Source organism: Sapajus apella, unplaced genomic scaffold, assembly GCF_009761245.1.
Source record: "Sapajus apella isolate SASKATOON/1434 unplaced genomic scaffold, GSC_monkey_1.0 scaffold42, whole genome shotgun sequence".
In the NCBI taxonomy this organism is placed as follows: Eukaryota; Metazoa; Chordata; class Mammalia; order Primates; family Cebidae; genus Sapajus; species Sapajus apella.
Genome location: NW_022436982.1, coordinates 11,858,960 through 11,880,157, shown reverse-complemented (window position 1 = coordinate 11,880,157; position 21,198 = coordinate 11,858,960). Strand labels below are relative to the sequence as shown.

The window sequence follows — 21,198 nt, the reverse complement described above, 5'->3', positions numbered from 1 at the left end:
AAGACAAAAAGGGGCCTTTTGGATGAAGTGCGATTTAGTGATCACTCTTACTTAGCCACTCTAAATATCTATTTAGATGTTTACAAACAGACCTCACCAGTAGGTAGAGTTCACTCAGAACTGACCCAACACCGTGCTGTGTGCCCGGGCCACTTGCCACCTGTCTGTATAGCATGACTGTTCTTTCTCCCTCTTCACAAGGCTAGCGCTTTCTCCTTCGGGTCTCTTCTGAAGTATCCCCCTTCTCAGAAATACTTCCTTTTCAGGCACCCTCATACCACCGTGATTTTTTCCTTCATAGCACTTGGGATGAAGAAGTTATCTTAGTTATGTATTTGTTTACTTGTTTGTTGTGTAGAATGTCAGCTCCAGGGAACCAGATCCTTCTTTGTGTCTTGCTCTGCACCCATGACACGCCCCCAGCATTCCCCTCCCCCCACCCCACCAGAACCCGGCCTCCGCCTTTGTAGAAGGGCATTCGGTTTTATGTCCTACAGAGGAAGGGCACTTTAGAAAGGGTTAGTTCACCCTGGAGGAAAAATGATGCCGGATGCCAGCATAGTGTCATTTAAAGGAGGAATGGGGTGGGGGCGGTGAAGAGTTTCTTGGGCCTAGACAATATGACTAGTTGTTCCAATAAAGCATGGTGGGGAAAGAAGAAAAGGCACTTATTAAACATCTCTTGAAGTCGTTATTTCAGTCAGTTCTCCAGGGAAACAGAACCAATTGTGTGTGTGCCCACACACACACATATGTATATGTATATACACACAGTCATGGGTTTACTTAACAACAGGGATACATGCTCAGACATGTATCTTTAGGTGATTTCATTGTTGTATATACACCATATACAAACCTACATGGCAGGGTCTTTTATACACCTAGGCTATATGGTATGGCCTGTTGCTCCTAGACTACAAACCTGTACAGCACGTTACTGTAGTGAATACTGTAGGTAACTGTAATAAATAGTTTTATGTCTGAATATAGAAAAAGTAATATGTTATGCTACAACTTTAGGACAGGTATGGCATCACTAGGGGATAGGAATTTTTCACCTCCATTATAATCCTATGGGACACCACCAATATGTGGTCTGTGGTTGACTGAAGCATCGTTATCCAGCACATGACTGTGCGTGTGTATATACAATTTTATATATACATAGATTATATGTCTGCACACACATATGGGGGGAGAGAGAAAAAGAGAGAGGAGACTTATTTTAAGGAATTGTCTCAGGAGATGGTGGGGGTTGACAAATTAGAGACCCAGGGAAGAGTGGATGTTGCAAGTCTTGAATCTAAAGGCAATCTGGAGGCAGAATTTCTTCCTTGAGAGACCTCAGTCATTTCTTTTAAGCTCTTCAACTGCTTGGATGAGGACCACCCATATTATTCAGGATAATCTTTTTAAAGTCTACTGACTTAAATGTTAATCACATCTAAAAATACCTCCACAGCAATATTTGGACTGGTGTTTGACTAAAGAACTGGATACCACAGCCTTGCCAAGTTGACAGGCAAAATTAACCATCATATTACCCCATCATGCTTGAGGGGTTCTCTGACCCTCAGTTTTCTGACAATCAAATTTAAATAGAGGGATCTATCTTTGTTTATTGGGCCCATATAGCTTAAAGTATAATCATTTTCTGTCCACAGGAACTTGCCATAGGGATAATGGTAATTGCTTAGTTCAGAGGAACGCCATCTGAATAAGAGGATAATTATGTTGTAAGCTTTCTGTTCAAAAAAATGTAAATATGAAAATTTGAACATATAAATTCTATCTTGGTTTTCCCAGCTGCTGCTGCCCAACACTTTTTCTCTTTCAGATGCAGTATGCAGGGGAATTCTAAGTTTAGTATTAGTTTCAGCAAAATACAACGATGGAGATGACTCTCTAGCATAACAATGGATATGTGGTATTCCAAAACTTTTGGAATTCGGAGTGTCTTTTGGCTATGTGCTCTTCAAAAAATTAGTAATGAAGAACTGGGCACGTACTTTCACTTACATTACTTATTTTATCCTCACAGTGGCCTTTCAAAAATTGGGATTATTACCCCTGTTTTACAGGTGAAAAGAATGAGGCCTAGATAGGCTCGAATCTTGAATACTTCATCGCCAGGAAAAGCCAGGGATGGAATCATCAGGTAGTCCTTTGGACTACAAGCCTTGTGCCCTTTCTTTTGTCCTTAAGGCCAGAGTCAATAGGGAGTGAGTTATCGGTGGGTCACTTATGCAGACAGAATCACTGAATATTGGAACTTTCTTGGGTTCTCTTCCATTGGTTTAAAAAACTGAGTTAATTTTCTGAGTTTTTTTTTTTAACAGGGGTAAACAATTTTCTGTCTTAGATCAGCAAATCCATCCCATAGGCAGATACAGGAGAGAAAAAATCTTACTGAATATCCGTGTCTCGTTCTCCTCCTACCCCAACTTAATGTCCTGTGACACTAGCTTTATCCCTTAGGTAACTCTTGATTATCCAAATTAAACTTTCCTAATAGTACACATGCTTAAACTGAAAACCCCAAAGTCATAAGAAAAAGACACCATAAGCAAGATTAAAAAACAATTATTTGATCATATATGTCAAAAGATTAATTTGTAGACTATGTAAATAGATAATCCAGTAAAACCACAATCCAATAAAAAGGGCAAAGAATATAATAGTTTATAGTAGAATATGTGCAAATGGTCACAAATAAATGAAAAGATAATCTTACTTGTTAATAAATGTAAATAGAAACAATGGTATATAACCACAATTTTGACCAAAGGAAAAAAGGGTGACAACTTTGACAAAGTTGTCAGGAAACAATCACTCTCACTATTACAACTTGGTGTAATTGTTTTGAAAGGCAGTATTACAATGGTTATCAAAACTGTATGTATATATAGGTACCCTTTGACTCAGCTATTTTACTATTTTAAGTCTGTAAAGACATACAAATAATGTATAGAAACATATATACACATACGTAGTATATGTTATATATAGTTCATATATTATATGTTCGTGTTTGTATATATACTTATATACACCCTTTAACTCAGCAATTCTATTCCTACAACACACATATGAAATATATATAATACATATGTTTATATACACATATGTACACACATATGTGTAATTATGGGACAATATATACGTATATGTACATATATATACATACATATATATGTATTTTATGCATGGATACATATATATGGATAGATTTTACACCCACAGACACATATAGAGATGTACCTTCAGCTAAAGCAATTTCACTCCTATATAAATTGCTACAGATAACTTGTATAAATATGCAGAAATGTTTCTTTATAGCAGTGTATATTAGTATAAAAAAAGTGCAAGAAAGAGAGAAATGATTGACGTACTTAAGAGGAGACCAATTTTTTTTTTTTTTTTTTTTTAGTTAGGCCTCATTCATAAAATACAAAACTGTGAAGCCATAAAAAAATAATGAAGTACATCTATCTGCACTGACAATGGAAGTTGTCAAAGATCTATTGCTAATTAAAGAAAGCAAATGACAGAATAATATGATCCAATTCGTGTTTTCCAAATATGTGAGCTGTGGGAGAGATGTTTGCAATTATATGCACTTATGTTTCTGCAAGGATAATTAAATATTTGTAATAGGGGTTACCTTTGGGTAGTAAGAGTGAGGGTGGGAAAGTTTCAGATTTTTGCTTACTACTTTTTGCTTTCTGGACTGTTGGAAAGCTTACAATGAGTAAGAATTATACCATAGGAATGTTGGGGCTCAAACCTAGAGATTCTAATTTTGTAGACCTGGAGCTGATCAGCCAGTCTAAATTTTAAAACATCCCCATGGGTGATTCTGACATAGACCCAGGGTTGAGAACCAATTTTCTTAAGCGGAAGGGGCTTTAAACTTGTTACCCTCAAATGACTGCAGAAGCAAACACCATTCTTGTGTAGACATAAGACATACTTGGGAGCAAATGTGGAATAAAGTGTTATGCTTCCCTAGAAAGGGGATGACCTTGAATCTTTCTGTTTATGGTTGTACTTAAACATATTAGAAACTACTAATTTTGAAATAGGCTTATTGTGATAACTCTAAATATCAAAGGCAGTCCAGAAATTAGCAAGTAATAGAGGATGATCAAATGTTTTTCAGGCAATATTATAGGTGACACTTCAGCAGGAGATTCACAGAATGATGAAAGGGTACCTCTGTGCCCTAAGAAAAGCGATAGAGCTTAGAAACTCATAACTCAAATGGAATGAGGAGTCATGCCGTATACATCTTTCCAACAGTCACCCTCCAGAAGAAAACTCTGTGATGACAATCATCTGCTGACTTGTCTGTGAGTTTGTAAACAGAATAAACTGTTTCTTGTTTTATGTTTATGTATTATTGATTATAAATATATTCTAAAATATATAACAAACAATAACACTATTTGCAGCTTAATTAAAGAAAAAATGCAATTATTTATCCTAAGAGAAGAGAGAAACCTGAAGAACAATGGATAATCCTTACATATTTGGTTTGGGATTATATTGAGAGCCACCTAAATACCAAACACTCATTCCTAGTCCTGATTCCTACTCTGTTACCCAAAGCTCAGTACCTAGTAACTGGTGCAGAAAAAAGTGTAATGGAATTATGAGGAAGACCCAGTTTTTAGCCAAGACTAAAAGTTTTTAGCTAAGGAGATGGAAGAATTTGTGCACAGATAGAAGATAGATGGGAATTTGTTTAAAATAGAATGGAGACCCAGAGATCATGTAAGATAAGATTCTCATAATAGAGAGCATTGATAATGAGAGGATAGATAGATTATGCATTTGGGGAGGAGGCCAAATATAAGAAATAAGACATGGTTTACTTACTGTAATTGGTCTTAAAGTTTTGAGTGGAACTCTGTTGTAAAATATTTTCTGTGCCAGTGCTGACTCCATTTATCTACTGGAAGTCTAATGCCAGGGGCTTCTGAGTGGGAAGTGGATTAATAGGTGGTTGGGGTCCTTGATAAACTTCTAATGTAATGTAGATCATTGTGAGGTAGTCAGCATGTCATCCTAATACATTGTTATTAGTTCTATTTCCAGCAAAATCTTAGTTTTACGTTTATTCACACCTCACATTAGTAAGTCAGGCTTGGTGCTTTTTGACTCATATATTAATTTACATTACTGTTCTTAATGTACAGTACATGCCAGTTATATATTAATTAGCAGCACCAGTGTTAGTTCAAATTTTCTTTTATTATGTAATTAACGGGTCTATATGTGAAAGTTACTGTGTTTCTGTAAAATGAAGTATTTCTTTTTCTTATGCAAGGAATGACATTAAAATCTTCTGAGTAAGAAATTTAAGAGGCAAGAAAGGAGTAATTTCATTTGGATAGATGAAATGGAGAAAAGTTTTATAGAAACTTTTTGGCTATGAAGGATAGTAGTAGAGATGTTACATGAGTTTGCACTCATATATCAAATTAGTTAAAGAACGATTGTGGGACTCTAGGTCTTCTATCTCCCATTTGAGTTCTGGTTTCCCTTTCCTTCATTCCCTCTTTCTTTCCTGTCATTATAGACTAGGAAGATACTGAAAGTATTGTGGCTCAACTGTTGCTCCTTCAAATAATTTCTAAAATTAAAATTTTCTTATTTTCATATATATGTGATTGTGTATCTAGTTATCTGTTTGTAGCTTGGTAATTGAACACTGTGAATTACACCAACCTAAGCATTATCCTGCAAGTTTTCATCAAATAACTAAACAGTTTCTGTTAATACTGAAAATCTAGTAAACATGTCAGAATTTGGTTATGATTAGTTGCTGACATAAAACATGAGGGCAGACCTCACTGTACTTAGAAGATACTGGCTTTCACATTTGCCCCAGAAGGCAGTTCACAAGAGTGCTTCTTCAGATAATGTTTCTAAGTTTTGCAGAGCATTAATTCTACTTACTCAGCTTTTGATAGAGTGGCAATGTATTCAACATTGTAAAAATTATGCCCTATGATTAAAAAATCCATCTCTGGTAAAGCATAAAAAGAAAATGAGCATATATTTCACCATTTAAAACAATGGAGGGAGTAATTATAGAGTCAGCAAAAAGAGAAAATTTTTGCTATTTTTAAAATTTTTCCTATTGACTTCCATATCAGTGCACACACTGTGTTTTTAATATTTCCAAACAAGGGAGGGCAATGGAGAATCTCAATGTAAGTGTAAATGAAATCAGTAGTATACATTTGTTGAAGGGCAGTTACCTAGCTTCATAAGATAAATTATTTGGCCCTAGACACCATATTGTGCTTGCCATACTAGGTAAATAAAGTATCATGAAAGCATTCCTAAGTATACATTTTCCCAGAGTTGTTTGAGGTTTTATCAATCTCAAGCTCTCCTCTTGAATCTGTTTCATTCCTTAGTTCTGAAATTACTAATTTTAACCATTTAAAGCACGGGAAATTTTACATAGATTTTGCTTTCATGGCAAAACACCCTTAAAAAATTCATCCACTTTGGTGAAAAAAGACAAAAATGAAGCCAAATGAATATTATTAAATTTCTAAATTTATTTAACTTTCCAGGTCTTCTTGGAATAAATGTCAGGTAGTAGAATTTGTACAAACCTTGATAATGTCTTAGACTTAGATATAGAACTTAACAGGTATATTTAATTTTCTGTAGTTCCACAATGGAGCCAGAAACAGGACTCATAAAAATAGTAACTGTGTTTTTGCATGTATCCTTCAAAGTGAAATCCTTAACAGATTTAACAGTATGTATTTCTTCAGGCTGTTGATGAAACAGCTAAACCTGTCTGCCAGGTGGCTTCAAAATGGAATTAATTTTTACATGGCATTAATAAGTTACTATTTCAGTACAACCAGGCAGTAACTGATACCCAATAATGTTTAAGGTTTGCTTTATACAAAACAAAACAAAACTAAACTAAACTAACAAAACAAAAAACAATGTAATATATAGTACTATGTAATCTACAAGAACATATTTTTTTTTTTGTTATTTTTTTAGTTTCCCTTAATATCAGATTGCCATTAGGAAAGATTCCACAAGTTATGGAATCTTTCTAGAAATGAAGTAACATGTTTCATATCTAATTCAAGGGATAATTTTTCATGACCCAGTATCATGCAACTAGCAAATTTAAACATCTTGGAATTTAAGACATAGAGGTCAAATTAAGGGATTTTATAAATCAAATGGGAGATTTTAAATTATCAATTGACTTCTTTCATACAGAATGTTTTCTAGTAATTGTAAAATACTATAACTATAAAAATATTATTCTTATAGCCTATAATGTTGAGTGCTTAAGTGATAACTAGAATTATATTTTCTGTCCCTGTGTATGCTTTAATTTGAAAATGGAGGTTCCATTAACTTTGTTCCAAAATTTTGCGTTTTTATAGGTGTTTTGGGGGGCTATTCTCCATATTGTTGACATTTTAAAATAGATTTGAAACAAGCTGTTTTTATTTACCAGAAGTTAGAGAAAGAAAAGCCTCCTTAGGAACTTATGAGGGAGATCATTGTATATTTCTGTTTTTTTTTTTTCTTAAGTTATCTTCCTGTGTATCATTAATGATTTTGGAGGACATGCTGGTGCAATGGGAAGAAAAGCAAGACAGTCATAATAGGCTTTTGAAGCAGATGCACTTACTTTTTGCATTCATGGAATGAATATCTTCTGACCTTTGGCAAGTTATTTGATTATTTCTTTGCCTCATTGTCTTCATCTGGGAAACAATACCTATCTCTCAGGTTTAAGTATTAAATGAACAAATATATTTTAATGTATGCCTGGTACATATTATATGTCAATAAACATATCCTTTTCCCAGTGACATATGCTCTGATTCTCAACTAACTTTCCCCAGAAATATGTTCATTTTGGGAACAGGAATTGGTAGAGCAGTGAAGAGTTGTGTATTTAGCTCAAATGTACTCTTTCTTACAAGTCTCCACTCTCAAATTACTTTTTTCTGTTTCTTTTTGCCTCTTTTAAATGTGTAGTAGAATGAGCATTCAGAAGCATAATACATGTATAAATTTTATGTTTAATTTTCTGTGGCATATGTAAGCAGTTTTTATAAATTGTTGGTATTGCTTATAAATAATTATTACAAATGTTGAGATAAGGGAACACCTGTGAACCTTTAACATTTCTCAGGAGTCAGTGGTAAATCCATGAACATGTATTTTTAAACCAAATTACCCACCACTTGGAGTTCAATCTTAATTATTTATTAAAGCAGTGAAATATCAGTTTTTTCCAATGATATAATAAGCAACACTGGAAATTAAATCCCAAAGCAGTACATCTTTAATTTGTTCAGTAGATAGTAGGACATCCCACAAGCCATCATATATTTACAACAGTTTTTATACTCAATCTATTTTTTTCAGCAGTGTTTTGGGAAATATCCCAAGATAATTTACTACATAAGTGCATCTATCTTCTAAAAGACATTTGGAATATTTCTTAGTCTGACCTCCGCACTCTGAGACACTCTATAAAGGAAACAATCAGAAAAATTTAACAAAGAAATAAATAGGTTAAGGAGAAAGCAATCTAGGCGTTTGCACAGAGCTTGCTACAGTGCCATGGCTACATTTAAGAGCTGTAGTTCTTCCTCACATTTTAACTGAGAGCCACTAGTTATAATGTTATTTAAAATCTCACCATTAAATAAGACAGTTACTGAACAACTAAAAAATACAAAATATCACAAAAGCAAAAAGTAGCAATTCATGCGCGCGCACGCTTGTGTGCAAGAAACAAAACGTTACAGTTAACCGTTACAATTGCTCTCATTCCACTTCACCATCTCATCCTGCACAGTTTGCCTCCGGAACGCCGTGGTAAACTCTGCGCAGTGCAGTAAGAACAAAGGCCAACACCCTCTGCAAAGGTGTTCTGCAGCATCGTGGTCCAGGGATTTTAGGACGACGACGATTTTGGGGGGAGAACTGTCGTCGCTTGCACGTCCTCTCTTACCCTTCTGCTATCTGGTGGAGCTGGGCGCGGGTCCCCAGGGCTTCCAAAGAGTGTGGTTTCCGCCCTGGACTTGCCAAGCGGCCAAACTAAAGCACCGATCACTTACTGAAGCCCACCTCAGCCCTCGCGTCCGCTTTGTCCTCAGTCTTCAGGTTTTCTTTTTTCCCGCTAGGGCCTAACCTGTGGGTTCACCAGAACTCCTCAACAGACAGTGGGGTGAACGCATGGACTGCCCCCACCCAAATGCCAATCACGACTGTCTCCCACTCGGCGCTGGAGTCATCCATTGGAAGATTAGTAGCCACCAGGGTTAGTCAAGGATTTCATATGCACTCTCCCTGAGAAAACCCCGAAAAGCAAACGACACCTGAACTTCACACACTCCTACATATCACTGGAAATCCGCCTGTGTTTGGCTTTACGGTGAGTGTCGAGGGCCGGATTGAGAAAAAAAAAAAAGTATGGAAGGTTATTCCCGGTCGGCTCCCCCTTCCTGCCAGTCTCAGAAGGCTTGTAGGTTTACAGACTTCCTGCCGCTCCCCTTTTGCAGCCTTCATCTAATTCGGTGGTTGGGGGTGGGGAATTGGGGAGGAAAATAAAGTCGTTGTGGGCGGCTGGGGAACCCGGCGTCAGTCCCCCGCAGCCGCACGCAGGTACCCTGCAACATCGCAGTGGCCCCTCTCCTCAGCCAGGTCCAAGGGCAGACGGCCCCAGGCATCGCGCACGTCCAGCCGCGCCCCGGCCCGGTGCAGCATCACGAGCGTGTCCAGGAAGCCCTCCCGGGCAGCGTCGTGCACCGGTCGGGTGAGAGTGGCAGGGTCCGCACAGTTGGGCTCGGCACCGTGGAGCAGCAGCAGCTCTGCCACGCGGACACTCCCCATCATCATGACCTGCCAGAGAAAGCAGAGTGGTCAGAGCCACGGTGGAGTCAGGTGTGGGAGGTGCCGGCCGGCCGGGGCCGAGGTGAGCAGAGCCATTTAAACAAACACCTATTTGTGAAGTATCCACCCAGTGCAGAGGTGTTCGGGTCTCTGGTGTCTGGTGTTTCTTCATTTGCTGATGCAATCTGCTTTCCCACCCCACCTTCAGGTTATGCTCTACTCAGTACAAATTAAATGCCATTTTATTCTCTAAACGTGCAGAGACAAGAAAGTTGATGGTAAAGTCATGATCGTCATTGTGGAAAACAAATCTTAATTTCCATTGGAACATAGGAATCTATTTTGTTAAATGATTTATAGGCACAGTTAAATTTATTTGGCTTTTAAAGTTTTAAATTATTTGCCTTGCTGACTCCTCCTCCATAATCTAGGTCTCAAAATATTTACTAGGAAGCCAACTACTGTTTGTTAGAAGTTGGGAGTAATGGTTTAGGGGAGAAAATAAACCACTACGTTTTTTAAAAAGTTTAGTTCTCAGCAAAGCCTGCGTGGAAGGCTTTTATTTTGGGTCTGTGTTCATAAACAGATTGTAGTGTGATAAATTGAGCCAGAGTTGGAGATTAGAAGGGAAAAGTAAATTAAATCATGCATTATCCTATAAAATTGTGACAAATGATTTTTTTAAACAGTTCATCATTTTAAATTTAGAGTGTAATATATTTAATGTAATGTAAAACTAACAATATATTTATATACTATAGGATTTTATAATAGCTAAGATTTTATAATGTTAAATAGTAAATATTTTGCTATATAAAAAGAGCTTGGGCCAGGTGCTGTAGGCCTGTAAGCCCAACACTTTGGGAGGCAGAAGCAGGCAGATCACCTGAAGTCAGGAGTTGGAGACCAGCCTGGCCAGCATGGTGAAATCCTGTCTCTACCACTACAAAAAACAAACAAAAAAAAATTACCTGGGAGTGGTGGGGCCTGCCTACAGCCCCCAAAACTCAGGAGGCTGAAGCAGGAGAATCACTTGAACCCTGGAAGGTGAGGTTGCAGTGAGCTGAGATCGTGCCACTGCACTCCAGCTTGCCAAACAGAGTGAGGCCCCGTCTCAAAAAATAAAAAATAAAATAAAAATAAAATAAATAAAAAGAGCTTGGATGTTAGCAGTCAATCAGGATGATGCATAACTTAGAAAAAGCATTTTGCAGGAGTAATCCTATAGCAGCCATTTGTGTACACGAACATTATGAAAACATTTGCTGACATATTTTAAGTTAATTATAAGACAGTTTTTGGTAACTAAATGCCCCAAATTAAGTTATGGGCTTATGTACTTTAAAATGTACCATTTAATTGAAAGGCAGTATACTCCTCATGTTTTGTTTGCTTGTTTCATTAATATTAGAAATGTTCATTTCCTCCCTTGAAAACCATGATAAGTTATTTTTACTAGCGATGTAAGGGTATTTTACACAGAAAAAAGAGAGGAAAATAGCTGTTCTTAGTATTTCAGAAAATGGTGAATTATATATATAACTTGTTTTTATAATTATTAATAGAATTTTAAGTTTTCAAGAACTTTACAATATTTTTGCTCCTTTAAAATATCCCTTATTTGTTATACCACTATTCTAAGAATTCAAAAGAAATTGACACTTCTTTAAAATCTACAGTTAACAAGATCCCTTAGTATTAGCTTAGTTTTGGAGGGTGATAGTGAGGTGAATACTGAATGTGACTAATAGCCAACGGTAAAGTACAAAAGTGTTGTCCTAAGATTGTAAAAGAAATTAAAAATATCAGTACTAATTAAAGCAGGATTCGTAAACACTGAATACGAGTACTTTAACAATGAAGATAAAGATACATTATTTATGAAGATCCTTTGCCATTCAAAAAGGACCTAACAGTTGCTGCAGGAATATTTTTGTAATCTGGGCACTGAGTATGATAATTAAATGAAAAATCTATAGAACTATATGTATATATTTTCCTCTTATGCATCACTTGTAAGATATTGCTAACATAAAAAGAACTAAGTACTGTGGTTGAGGAATCCAGTCTCATTCCTTTGAATTCAATTAACCTTTATGAGAAAACAATACAAAAGATTTCATATAGTAGCTTAAAAGTTTACATTGAATTATTTCCATGTACTATGATTTTGTAGAATTCCTTAAATGCAATCCAGAATGTATAACTTAGTTTACTTATCTGTATCGTTGAAAGCAGGCAGACAAGATAGTCTTCCTCCCCAACTAAACTTTTTCTCCTTTTTTCCCCAATTCAATCTATTTCTTGCATCTCTGATCATGAGATGGCAGAAAACCATTTTTTAATGAAAAGCTGAAACAGTGGGGTTTTCAATCTCTCTCTTTAGGATTTTTGTTGGTAAAAGCCTGTTTTACGCCTGGGCTGCAGACCTCCGGCCAATGGAGGCTGCTGTGTAAGTCTACACCGGCGATCTCGGTTCCAGCCCCGACTGGCCGAGGCCGCGCCCCGCGTTCGCGCGCCCCCTGCCGGCGAGGCCCCGGGGCCCCTGCTACCTGGATTGCACGCCTCCCAAAGCGGTTGACTCCGTTGGGATCCGCGCCGGCCTCCAGGAGCTGTCGCACCTTCTCCACTTGTCCCCGCGCCGCGGCGCTGGCCAGGCCCTCATCGCTGCTGCCCCCACTGGGCATGCCCTTGTTCTCCTCGCGCAGTCCGCGGCCCCCAGACGCGCAGCGGCCCGGATAATCCACCGTGGGCCGTGAACTTAACGACACTCCTCTCTTCTTTCCCACGCCGCTCCGGCGCACTGTCTTCTTCCTGGGAGAGCTGGGCTCAGCTTCATTCCCCTTCGCCGTCCGTCTGCGGCTTGGGGCCCCGTGCAATGGCAGAGCGGCGGGTATTAGCTCCTGGTTTTTCCTGGCGCCCAAGAACCACCCGGCGCGACTGGATTGCTTCTGGGAAAAAGTGCCTCGCGCGGCCGCAGCCGAGCTCAAAGCGGCTCTCCAGCAGGGTGCGGACGCGTCGCGGAGTCCTCACTGCCCCGCCTTGCTCTGGCAGAGTGGGGAGCCAGCCGGCAAAGAATTCAGTTTTCAGCTGGGCCAAGGGGCCTGCCCCTCCCCACCCCCTTAGGCTCCGCCCCCTGCCCGCCTGCTCCCGGGGAGGCCGGCCAGGCCAACGCGTCACGGCGGCGGGGAAGCCCGCCCAAAGGTGCTGGGACGCATGCGCCAGAGACTGGGCCCGGGAGCCGCCGGGACGCCGGCTGCGCGGCTAGCTGGATGTCTAGTAAAGCCAAGGCTAAGATTTTGGGAATGTTGACCCACTGCCCTCAGCTTCTAATTCCCAGTGGGCGGAGCAGAGGGCTTCTGTTCCTTCAGCCTTAGGCCAGGTGGTTTCACTGGGGAGACGTTGGTGGCTCCCTTGTGGCCGAGAGAAAGGCACTGAAAATAACTCCGTCTTAAGATGTCTGAAAGCGACAGCTCTGCACCTGTCATACAAGTTAAACTCATCCCATGCAGTACTTGAACTTCGTAAGTTTCGTATCTTGTGTCAACCTTAGCAATTTTCTTTTGCACGTGTCTTCCTATTTGAATTAGTCAGCCATAAAAATAGATAAAAATCCTGAGAATCCTGTTTTGCATGTGCCTTTAAATTCTTTCCATCTTTGCATTATGGTTATAACCCTCAAAAAAGAAAAAAAACTAGTTAGAGATTGAGTGGCAACCTGGAACACATAAGACAAAAAAATATTTATACTTTAAGAATCTGAGATCCCAGTTTCATCATATTTGTACAGTAAATCTTTGTTTGCACTCTTACCTGTTTAAACCCACTTTGTCAAGCATTTAATTTTTTATTTATCGTGAGTAGTAAAGGAAATTTATGCAGTAATAATGAAACATAATAAGAGAAGGGTGTGGTGCTGAGCCTGTCATTAAACAGGCTAAACCTGTTATTAAATTCTCTTCTGAAGATTTAAATGCCAAGTGCTTTTTTTCCCCTTTCTAATCTTCCTAGGTGAGTTTGAATCAACATTCATTACTTTATTTAAAAAATTTCAGCTGATGCTACATTGACTAGGAAGAAAACCACAAATTATGGATTTGTTGCCTAAAAACTTTGGTGAGGAACTACACAAGTGAACCTGTCCTTAGAGTGAACAATTTTTATTTACAGAATCATTTTGGTTCAGAGTGCTGAGGAAGACAAAATTTTAAAAGGAGGACAATTGGTTGTATATTGCAAAATGAGAGTCTCCACCTGTTTCTTCTAGGATACCTCAGCTCTGACTCCTCATCCCCCAAATCCCTGTAGAATGAGAGAAAGCTTTCTTTTAAAGGCAGTGGTGCCCATGGAAGTGGTGGTAAGGGCTGAAAATCTGACAGAGCCTCAACAGAGCTGAAATCTACCTGGACAGGGAAGGGAACTGCTTAACATTAATAACAATTTCTTTGTCTTTACTATCCAACCTCCATTTCCTAGTCTTCTTAATTCCTCTACCTTTCACTTTTATTCAAACTTCCACGTTTATCTGTAAAAATGCCCTTTTATTTGTTGATAGCCACTCCATTTTTGGATTTGACTAGAGGAACCAAAGTCTACTTCTGGGTGAAACACATGAACAGATTGTGTTTGTCTAGGAAATCAGTCCCCATGGATAGTATTGGGGATAACAGATGTGTAGGTAGAATAGAAGAAATAGGAGGAAAGATGGGCAGTGGGAAGCAGGAGACTTTAAAATGAATGACATTGGTTCTTTACCATTCACCCTGAGGGGCCAAGCCACTAGACTGGTGTGGTGGATGTGGTGGCAAAGACACAGTCCAGAATATCTTCATCAGAAAAGCCTAGGTACTCCAAAATGTAGTGCACAGTCAAGTGCAACAAGGAAGGTTGCCTTCTTGTTATTGGGATCTTGTCTCTCATAGATACAGTTATTAAGTTTAGTTCAAAGTAAGTAATGCAGCATGTCCTACATTCTAGAAGTTCAAAGTTGAATAAGACATGAGTCCTCACTTTTAAGAAACTCTATAGTGGCACTAGAAACTAATAAATAGTTTCGATTTAATGTATTTAAAGTTACTTTACTGAGATACATCTACAAGATACTTTGGAAGTAAGGAAGACTGGAATTTAGGGTGAGGGTACAAGGAAAGTTTCTAAGAGGAGATGCCAATCGAAGAGAGTTTTCAAAGGAGGCATCAGAAATGAATGTTTCTAGAGGCTGGGTGCAGTAGCTCATGCGTGTAATCCCAGCACTTTGTGAGGTTGAAGTGTGTGGATCTGGATCGCTGGAGCTCAGGAGTTTGAGACCAGCCTGAGCAACATGGCGAAACCCCGTCTCTACTAAAAACACAAAAAATAGTCGGGCGTGGTAGTGCGCGCCTGTGATCCCAACTACTCAGGAGGCCGAGGCAGGAGAGTCGCTTGAACTCGGGAGGCGGAGGTGACAGTGAGCTGAGATTGCACCACTACACTCCAGCCTGGGTGGCAGAGTGAAACTCGGTCTCAAAAAAGAAAAATGTTTCCTGTGCTCTTGCTTTGACCTTTGAGTTTCTCTGAAACTTATCAAAAAAATTAGGACAAGATAGTCTGAGCGAATTCCTGAGCCATTTCTTAGGTGGTAAATGTGTCCGAAAAATGAAAACTGTTTGTAGTTGATAGGGAAATAGAAGATAATATTCTTCTTTGACGGGAGCACAAAGAATGGTGATAGAGAAAGAACCAATGGGTGAGTATAATGACGAGACAGATATGTGAGCTTCATTAAGCAAGTCGGCTGAAAAACAATTTTGGGTAGGGAAAATGGTGCCGGGGGCCTTCGCGCTTACTAGCACCACGGACAGCGCTTTGCTTATACTCACACGCCTGGGTGGTCCTAACCTGCTCCAGACAGAATTCTAAAGCTTCAAACTTGATCTTCCAAAGCCCCTTTTCTCCATCAGATAGAAAGGACATTATGGAAGCTCAATGGATTTCTTTGAAATACCAACCCGTTCAACCTGATTTCCAAATATGATTAGATTTTATCTAATATTCCCTGTATAAAGAATACCATATAATCTATATTTAGGAGAGAAATACCATTTATTGTGTACTCTGTCCCAAGTGCTTTACAGCTGTTCTTTCCTTCCTTCCTTCTTTCCTTCCTTCTTTCCTTCCTTCTTTCCTTCCTTCCTTCCTTCCTTCCCTCCTTCCCTGCCCCCCTCCCTCCCTCCCTCCCTCCTCCTTTCCTTCTTTCCTTCCTTCCTTCCTTCCCTTCTTTCTTTTTGACAGTCTTGCTCTGTTGCCCAGGCTGGAGTGCAGTACAGTGGTGCGATCTTGGCTCACTGCAAACTCTGCCCCCCGGGTTCAAGTTATTCTCCTGCCCCAGCCTCCTGAGTAGCTGGGATTACAGGCGCAGCCACCATGCCCGGCTAATTTTTGTATTTTTAGTGGAGACGGGGTTTCACCACGTTGGCCAGGCTTACCTCGTGATCTGCCCGACCTGGTCTCCCAAAGTGTTGGGATTATAGGTGTGAGCCACTGCACCTGGCCTGTTGTTTCATTTAACACTCGTAAAACTCCTTGTGGAATGTGTCCATATTTCAATTTTACAGACAAGCCAAAAGGATCAGAGAAGTTGAGTGAGTTGTATACTAGCTAATCATTATTGGAGATGGGTATAACTTGTGCAACTTCAGAGTCTTTTTACCCTTTATACTGCTTAGTGTTTTTAGCAGCTGTCATGGTAGGCTTAACTGGAAAAAAAGTAATGAACTAACTTATAATTATTTTTCAGTTTACACTGTGTTTTCCAGATGGCTTACCTCACAGCACACCCTTAATAGACTTCAAAGATGACACTTCACATGTAATACAATAGCACATTTATCTTGGACAATAGAGTGAGATTATGAAACATTTTACCTCTCTTTGAAACCCAGCTGTCTCTAGGGTGAAACACAATCTGTTGTTAATGCTTTAAACACATTTAAAAGATGAAGTGGTTGGGAACATAGTGGGCAGTTGAAACCTGGAATTGTCAGAGCCATGTCTTTTAACATGGTGAATAATTTATAAGTGAGAAGAAAAAGTTAACAGTAAATTGGCTTAGAATTTTGCAGGTCAGTGGAAGGAAATGAGTAGTATCTGTTCCAATGTTGCACGTAACTCAGATCACTCGTAATAATATTTTTATATTCTAGTTGGTGAAACTGTCTGTATATGACCTCTCTAAAAATGTATGAGTAGAATCAGTTGACTGGCTAAAAGAAACAGTGACCCAACCTTGCCCTTATTTGTGCGCTCTTTTGCATATTGTTAGGTCTAAGATAGTGTTTCTAAGTGAGAAGAGAAGGAAATTTATAATCACTTTGGGGCCCTTTTCAAATTTTATATGACCCACCTACCCACCAGGAGGTTTGATTTTCTCCATTTTATGAGTTGGGAATTATTGCTCCATGATTCACAGTATATCCACTTCTATATTCCCAGGTGTTTTTCAAGATTAATTAAATGGTAGACTTATTCATCATTGTAGCATCTGTATCAGTGTGCCAGGGCTGCCATAACAAAATACCACAGACTGAGTGGCTTAAACAACAGATATTTATTTTTTCAGAGTTTTAACTTCTCCTGAGGCCCCTCTTCTTGACTTGCAGATGGCCATCCTGCTGCTGCCTCTTCACATAGTCAACCTGTGTGCACATATGCCCCTGAGTCTCTAATTTCCTCCTCTTTTGAGGACACCAGTCAGATTGGATTAGGGCCCACCCCAAAGGCCTTATTTTAACTTAGTCACTTCTTTAATGGCCATGTTTCCAAATATAGTCACATTGTGAGTATTGGGATTAGGACTTTAACATAAGAAATTTGAGGCAACAATTCAGCCCATAACAGCATCTTAATTTTTACACATTTTACTTTTCATTTCTTTTAAAACTGTTGTTAATATTCATTTGAATAAGGATTAAAATAAGGCTAGCACATTGAAATTGGCTGAAATTGCTACCAGTCTGTTGTATCTCTCTCTCCCTCTTTTTTTCTTTAAGGGACAGGTTACACCTTGTCGGTCAGGCTGGAGTGCAGTACCATGAGCAAGGGTCACTGCCATCTCGAACTCCTGGGCTGAAGGGATCCTCCTGCCTCAGCCTCCAAAGTAGCTGGGACTACAGGTGTTGGCCACCATGACTGGCTAATATTTTTACTTTTTGGTAGCGATGAAGTCTTGCCATCTGGCCTAGGCTGGTCTTAAACTCCTGGGCTCAAGCAGTTCTCTCATCTCAGCCTCCTAAAGTTCTGGGATTACAGGCATGAACCACTGTACCTGGCCTCTTGTTTCCTCTTAATCTACAGTTTCCCCTTTTTGCCTTCTTTTTTTTTATTTCAATTTATTTCTTGCAGAAATTGGCTTTTTCTGTAGTTTCCTAAAGTTTAGATTTTGCTGAATGCTTCTTTATGATGATACTTAACATTTTTCTTTGTCATTTGCATTTCTAATAATTTATTATTTAAGCCTAGAGTCTGGATGTGATTCAGGTTTGATATTTTGGCAAAAGTATTTAATAAGTGGCATCATATACTTTCACCAAGAGACACGTAATATGTTTGTCCCTTTCTATGATTATAGCAGCCATGGATACATATTTCATAGATCTATTATTTTCTTGGGGATGGCAAAATGGTGACATTCTAATTTTGCTATCCTTTCCTTCATTTACTAGCTAGAATATTTTTAAAAATTATTTATTTGTTTATTTATTTATTCATTCATTTATTATTTTTTGAGACAGAGTCTCACACTGTCACCCAGTGACAGTGGAGTGCAGTCGTGTGATCATAGTTCACTGCAATCTGCAACTCCCAGGCTGAAGTAATCCTCCCACCTCAGCTTCCCCAATAGCTAGGACTACAGGCACACACTACCTGGCTAATTTTTAAAATTTTTTTGTAGAGATGAGGATCTTGCTTTTTTGAGCAGGCTGGTCTCAAATTCCTGGGCTCAAGTGATTCTTTGCTTCAGCCTCCCAAAGTGTTGGGATTATAGACATAAGCCACTGTGCCTGGCCTGGAATATTTCTATATAGAAAGTTCTCTTCATTATCTACTTAGTTGCTTTCAGGTATATATAAGGAAGACAGAATAAACGCTAGATTTTGAAATGTATTTATAAATTTTCAAAATAATGAGTTGAGTCTCTAGCATCTTTCAAAGGTGAATAATAATTAAAAAATTATTATTATAAGCCTATAGATTTAAACATAATTGGTATGTTTCAACCCATTATAATTATTCCTGTTGATTATGAAATCCTATCTTTGGCCAATGGGAGACTGTGCAAATTAATTACTGGGTCTTTTTGACATGGAACCATTAGTCTTTGACAAAATCTTTGATTTCTGGTATAACAATGTGTTCCAGTTTTATCTTATACACTTCCAGTCCTGTACATAAATATTAACTATTTTTCAAAGAAGTACTGGTTTTACTTTTAGTGGGAAGTGGTATTTAAAATAAGGAAGTCTGCCTATATGGGTTATCCACTCCTTTTTTTGGTGCTCAGTCTACCTGTTTTACACAAACCCAACTGAATTCAGACTCTATGTGCTAGGCAAGTTTGAGATTTTTTTTGCTATACACACAAGGTTTACTGAACTTGGGCATGTAATATTTTATTTCATCATTTTATCAAGTTTTGTCCTGTCATTGAAACTCATTCTTGAATAAAATTATTGTATATAGTTCAGTTACCCCAGAGACCCCATTTTGAAAAATTATGTCAACATTGGCTTGTGTACTTTGTCACATCAGTAATGTACAGTTCTCATTTGCCAGAAATTTTTATATGAACAACATATTGAAGTTATTAAGTTCATGAATTCTGCCAAGATATTGGCATATATTTGTTTATTAACTTATAATCATTCAAAAACAAAGGAAACTTTTAAAGTTGAAGATAATTTAATAGGCCATTGCATGCAAAGAGGTATTGTGTTGGTAACCAGACTTAAGCTACTGCTGAAACGACTTTATGCTTCAGTTGGATAACTTGAATAACAGTCATGTGTGAGACAATAATTATTTGTGAAATTAATTTGTGTATCCAGACTCTGCTCTATTTTTAATGTATCTAGTGTTAATGTTAGAAGCTAGTGCATTTCACAACTGTTGCTATTATAGATGGAATAACAGGAGGTGTAGTGAGGGATTGAGTTAGATGAAAACTTTTTCTAAAAGTAGAGATGGTTTCTGGGGGCTTAATTGCTTGAGGAAAAAGCTAGCAAGTTAAAAAAAAAGCTGAGCATTTTAATTTTTCTTAATTTTTTTTGAAGATTGTTGTTTTGCATAAATTATATATTTAATTTACTTTCTTGGGAAATGTGTTCTCTCCAAACTGTGTTTACTGATATTAGGGATAGTTCATACATTTCTGATAAAGCATATTTTCTGTCCAAGCCTCTTGTAAAATACTCACTTTACCTGATGTAGTGATTAAAAAAAATAATTTTAGGAGGCTTCTTTGTTAAAATATGCAACACACACACACACACACCAACACACATACACATATCTCATCAGAATTAATTGGCTTGAAGATTTCATTTATCTGGATCAATTGGCTTGAAGATTTGATTAATCTGACCAGTCCTACATTCAAGCAACCATCTTAATGAGTCATGAGTTGGAAACTGGACTTCTTTTTCTTCCTTATTTGAAATTTTTCTTTCTTTTCTCAACTTTTATTTTAGGTTCAGTGTGTACATGTGCAGCTTTGTTACATGGGCAAATTGTGTGTCACAGGAGTTTGGTGTACAAATGATTTTGTCAGCCAGGTAGTGAGAATAGTACCTGATAGGCAGTTTTTCAACCCTCACCTGCCTTCCGCCCTCCCCCATCAAGTAGGCCGCAGTGTCTAGCGTTCTAATCTTTGTGTTCATATGTACCCAGTGTTTAGTCCCTATTTGTAAGTGAGTATATGCAAAATTTGGGTTTCTGTTCATGCATTAATTTGCTTAGGATAATGGCCTCCAGCTGCATTCATGTTGCTGCAAAGTACATGATTTCATTTTTTAATGACTGCTAAGTATTCTATGGTGTATATGTACCACATTTCCTTAATCCGGTCTATCACTGATGGACATCTATATTGATTCCATGTCTTTACTATTGTGAATAGTGCTGTGATGAACATTTAGGTGTATGTGTCTTTTTGGCAGAACAATTTATTTTCGTTTGGATATGTTCCCAATAATGAGATTGTGGGGTCGAAGGGCAGTTCTGTTTTAATTTCTTTGAGAAATCTTCAAACTG

General features: G+C 38.4%; 1 protein-coding gene and 1 long non-coding RNA gene across 4 annotated transcripts in view; one reads left to right on the top strand and one right to left on the bottom strand.

The window, feature by feature from the left end:
• Positions 1-6,561: 6,561 nt before the first annotated feature.
• Positions 6,562-12,941, bottom strand: LOC116566052 (cyclin-dependent kinase 4 inhibitor B; the record flags this gene model as incomplete). Its single annotated transcript, XM_032300024.1, has 2 exons — positions 6,562-9,921; positions 12,465-12,941. Coding segments are annotated over 2 exons (738 nt in total), but the record flags the coding sequence as incomplete, so codon positions are not given.
• Positions 12,942-13,111: 170 nt separating this feature from the next.
• The window catches only part of LOC116566073, a 47,327-nt gene continuing 39,240 nt past the window's right edge, over positions 13,112-21,198 (top strand). For 2 of the 3 annotated variants that reach the window (XR_004275715.1, XR_004275716.1), the window contains exon 1: positions 13,112-13,436. This is a non-coding gene — a long non-coding RNA (uncharacterized LOC116566073). The remainder of the gene's footprint in view (positions 13,437-21,198) is intronic. The other variant, XR_004275714.1, reaches the window with a different exon arrangement.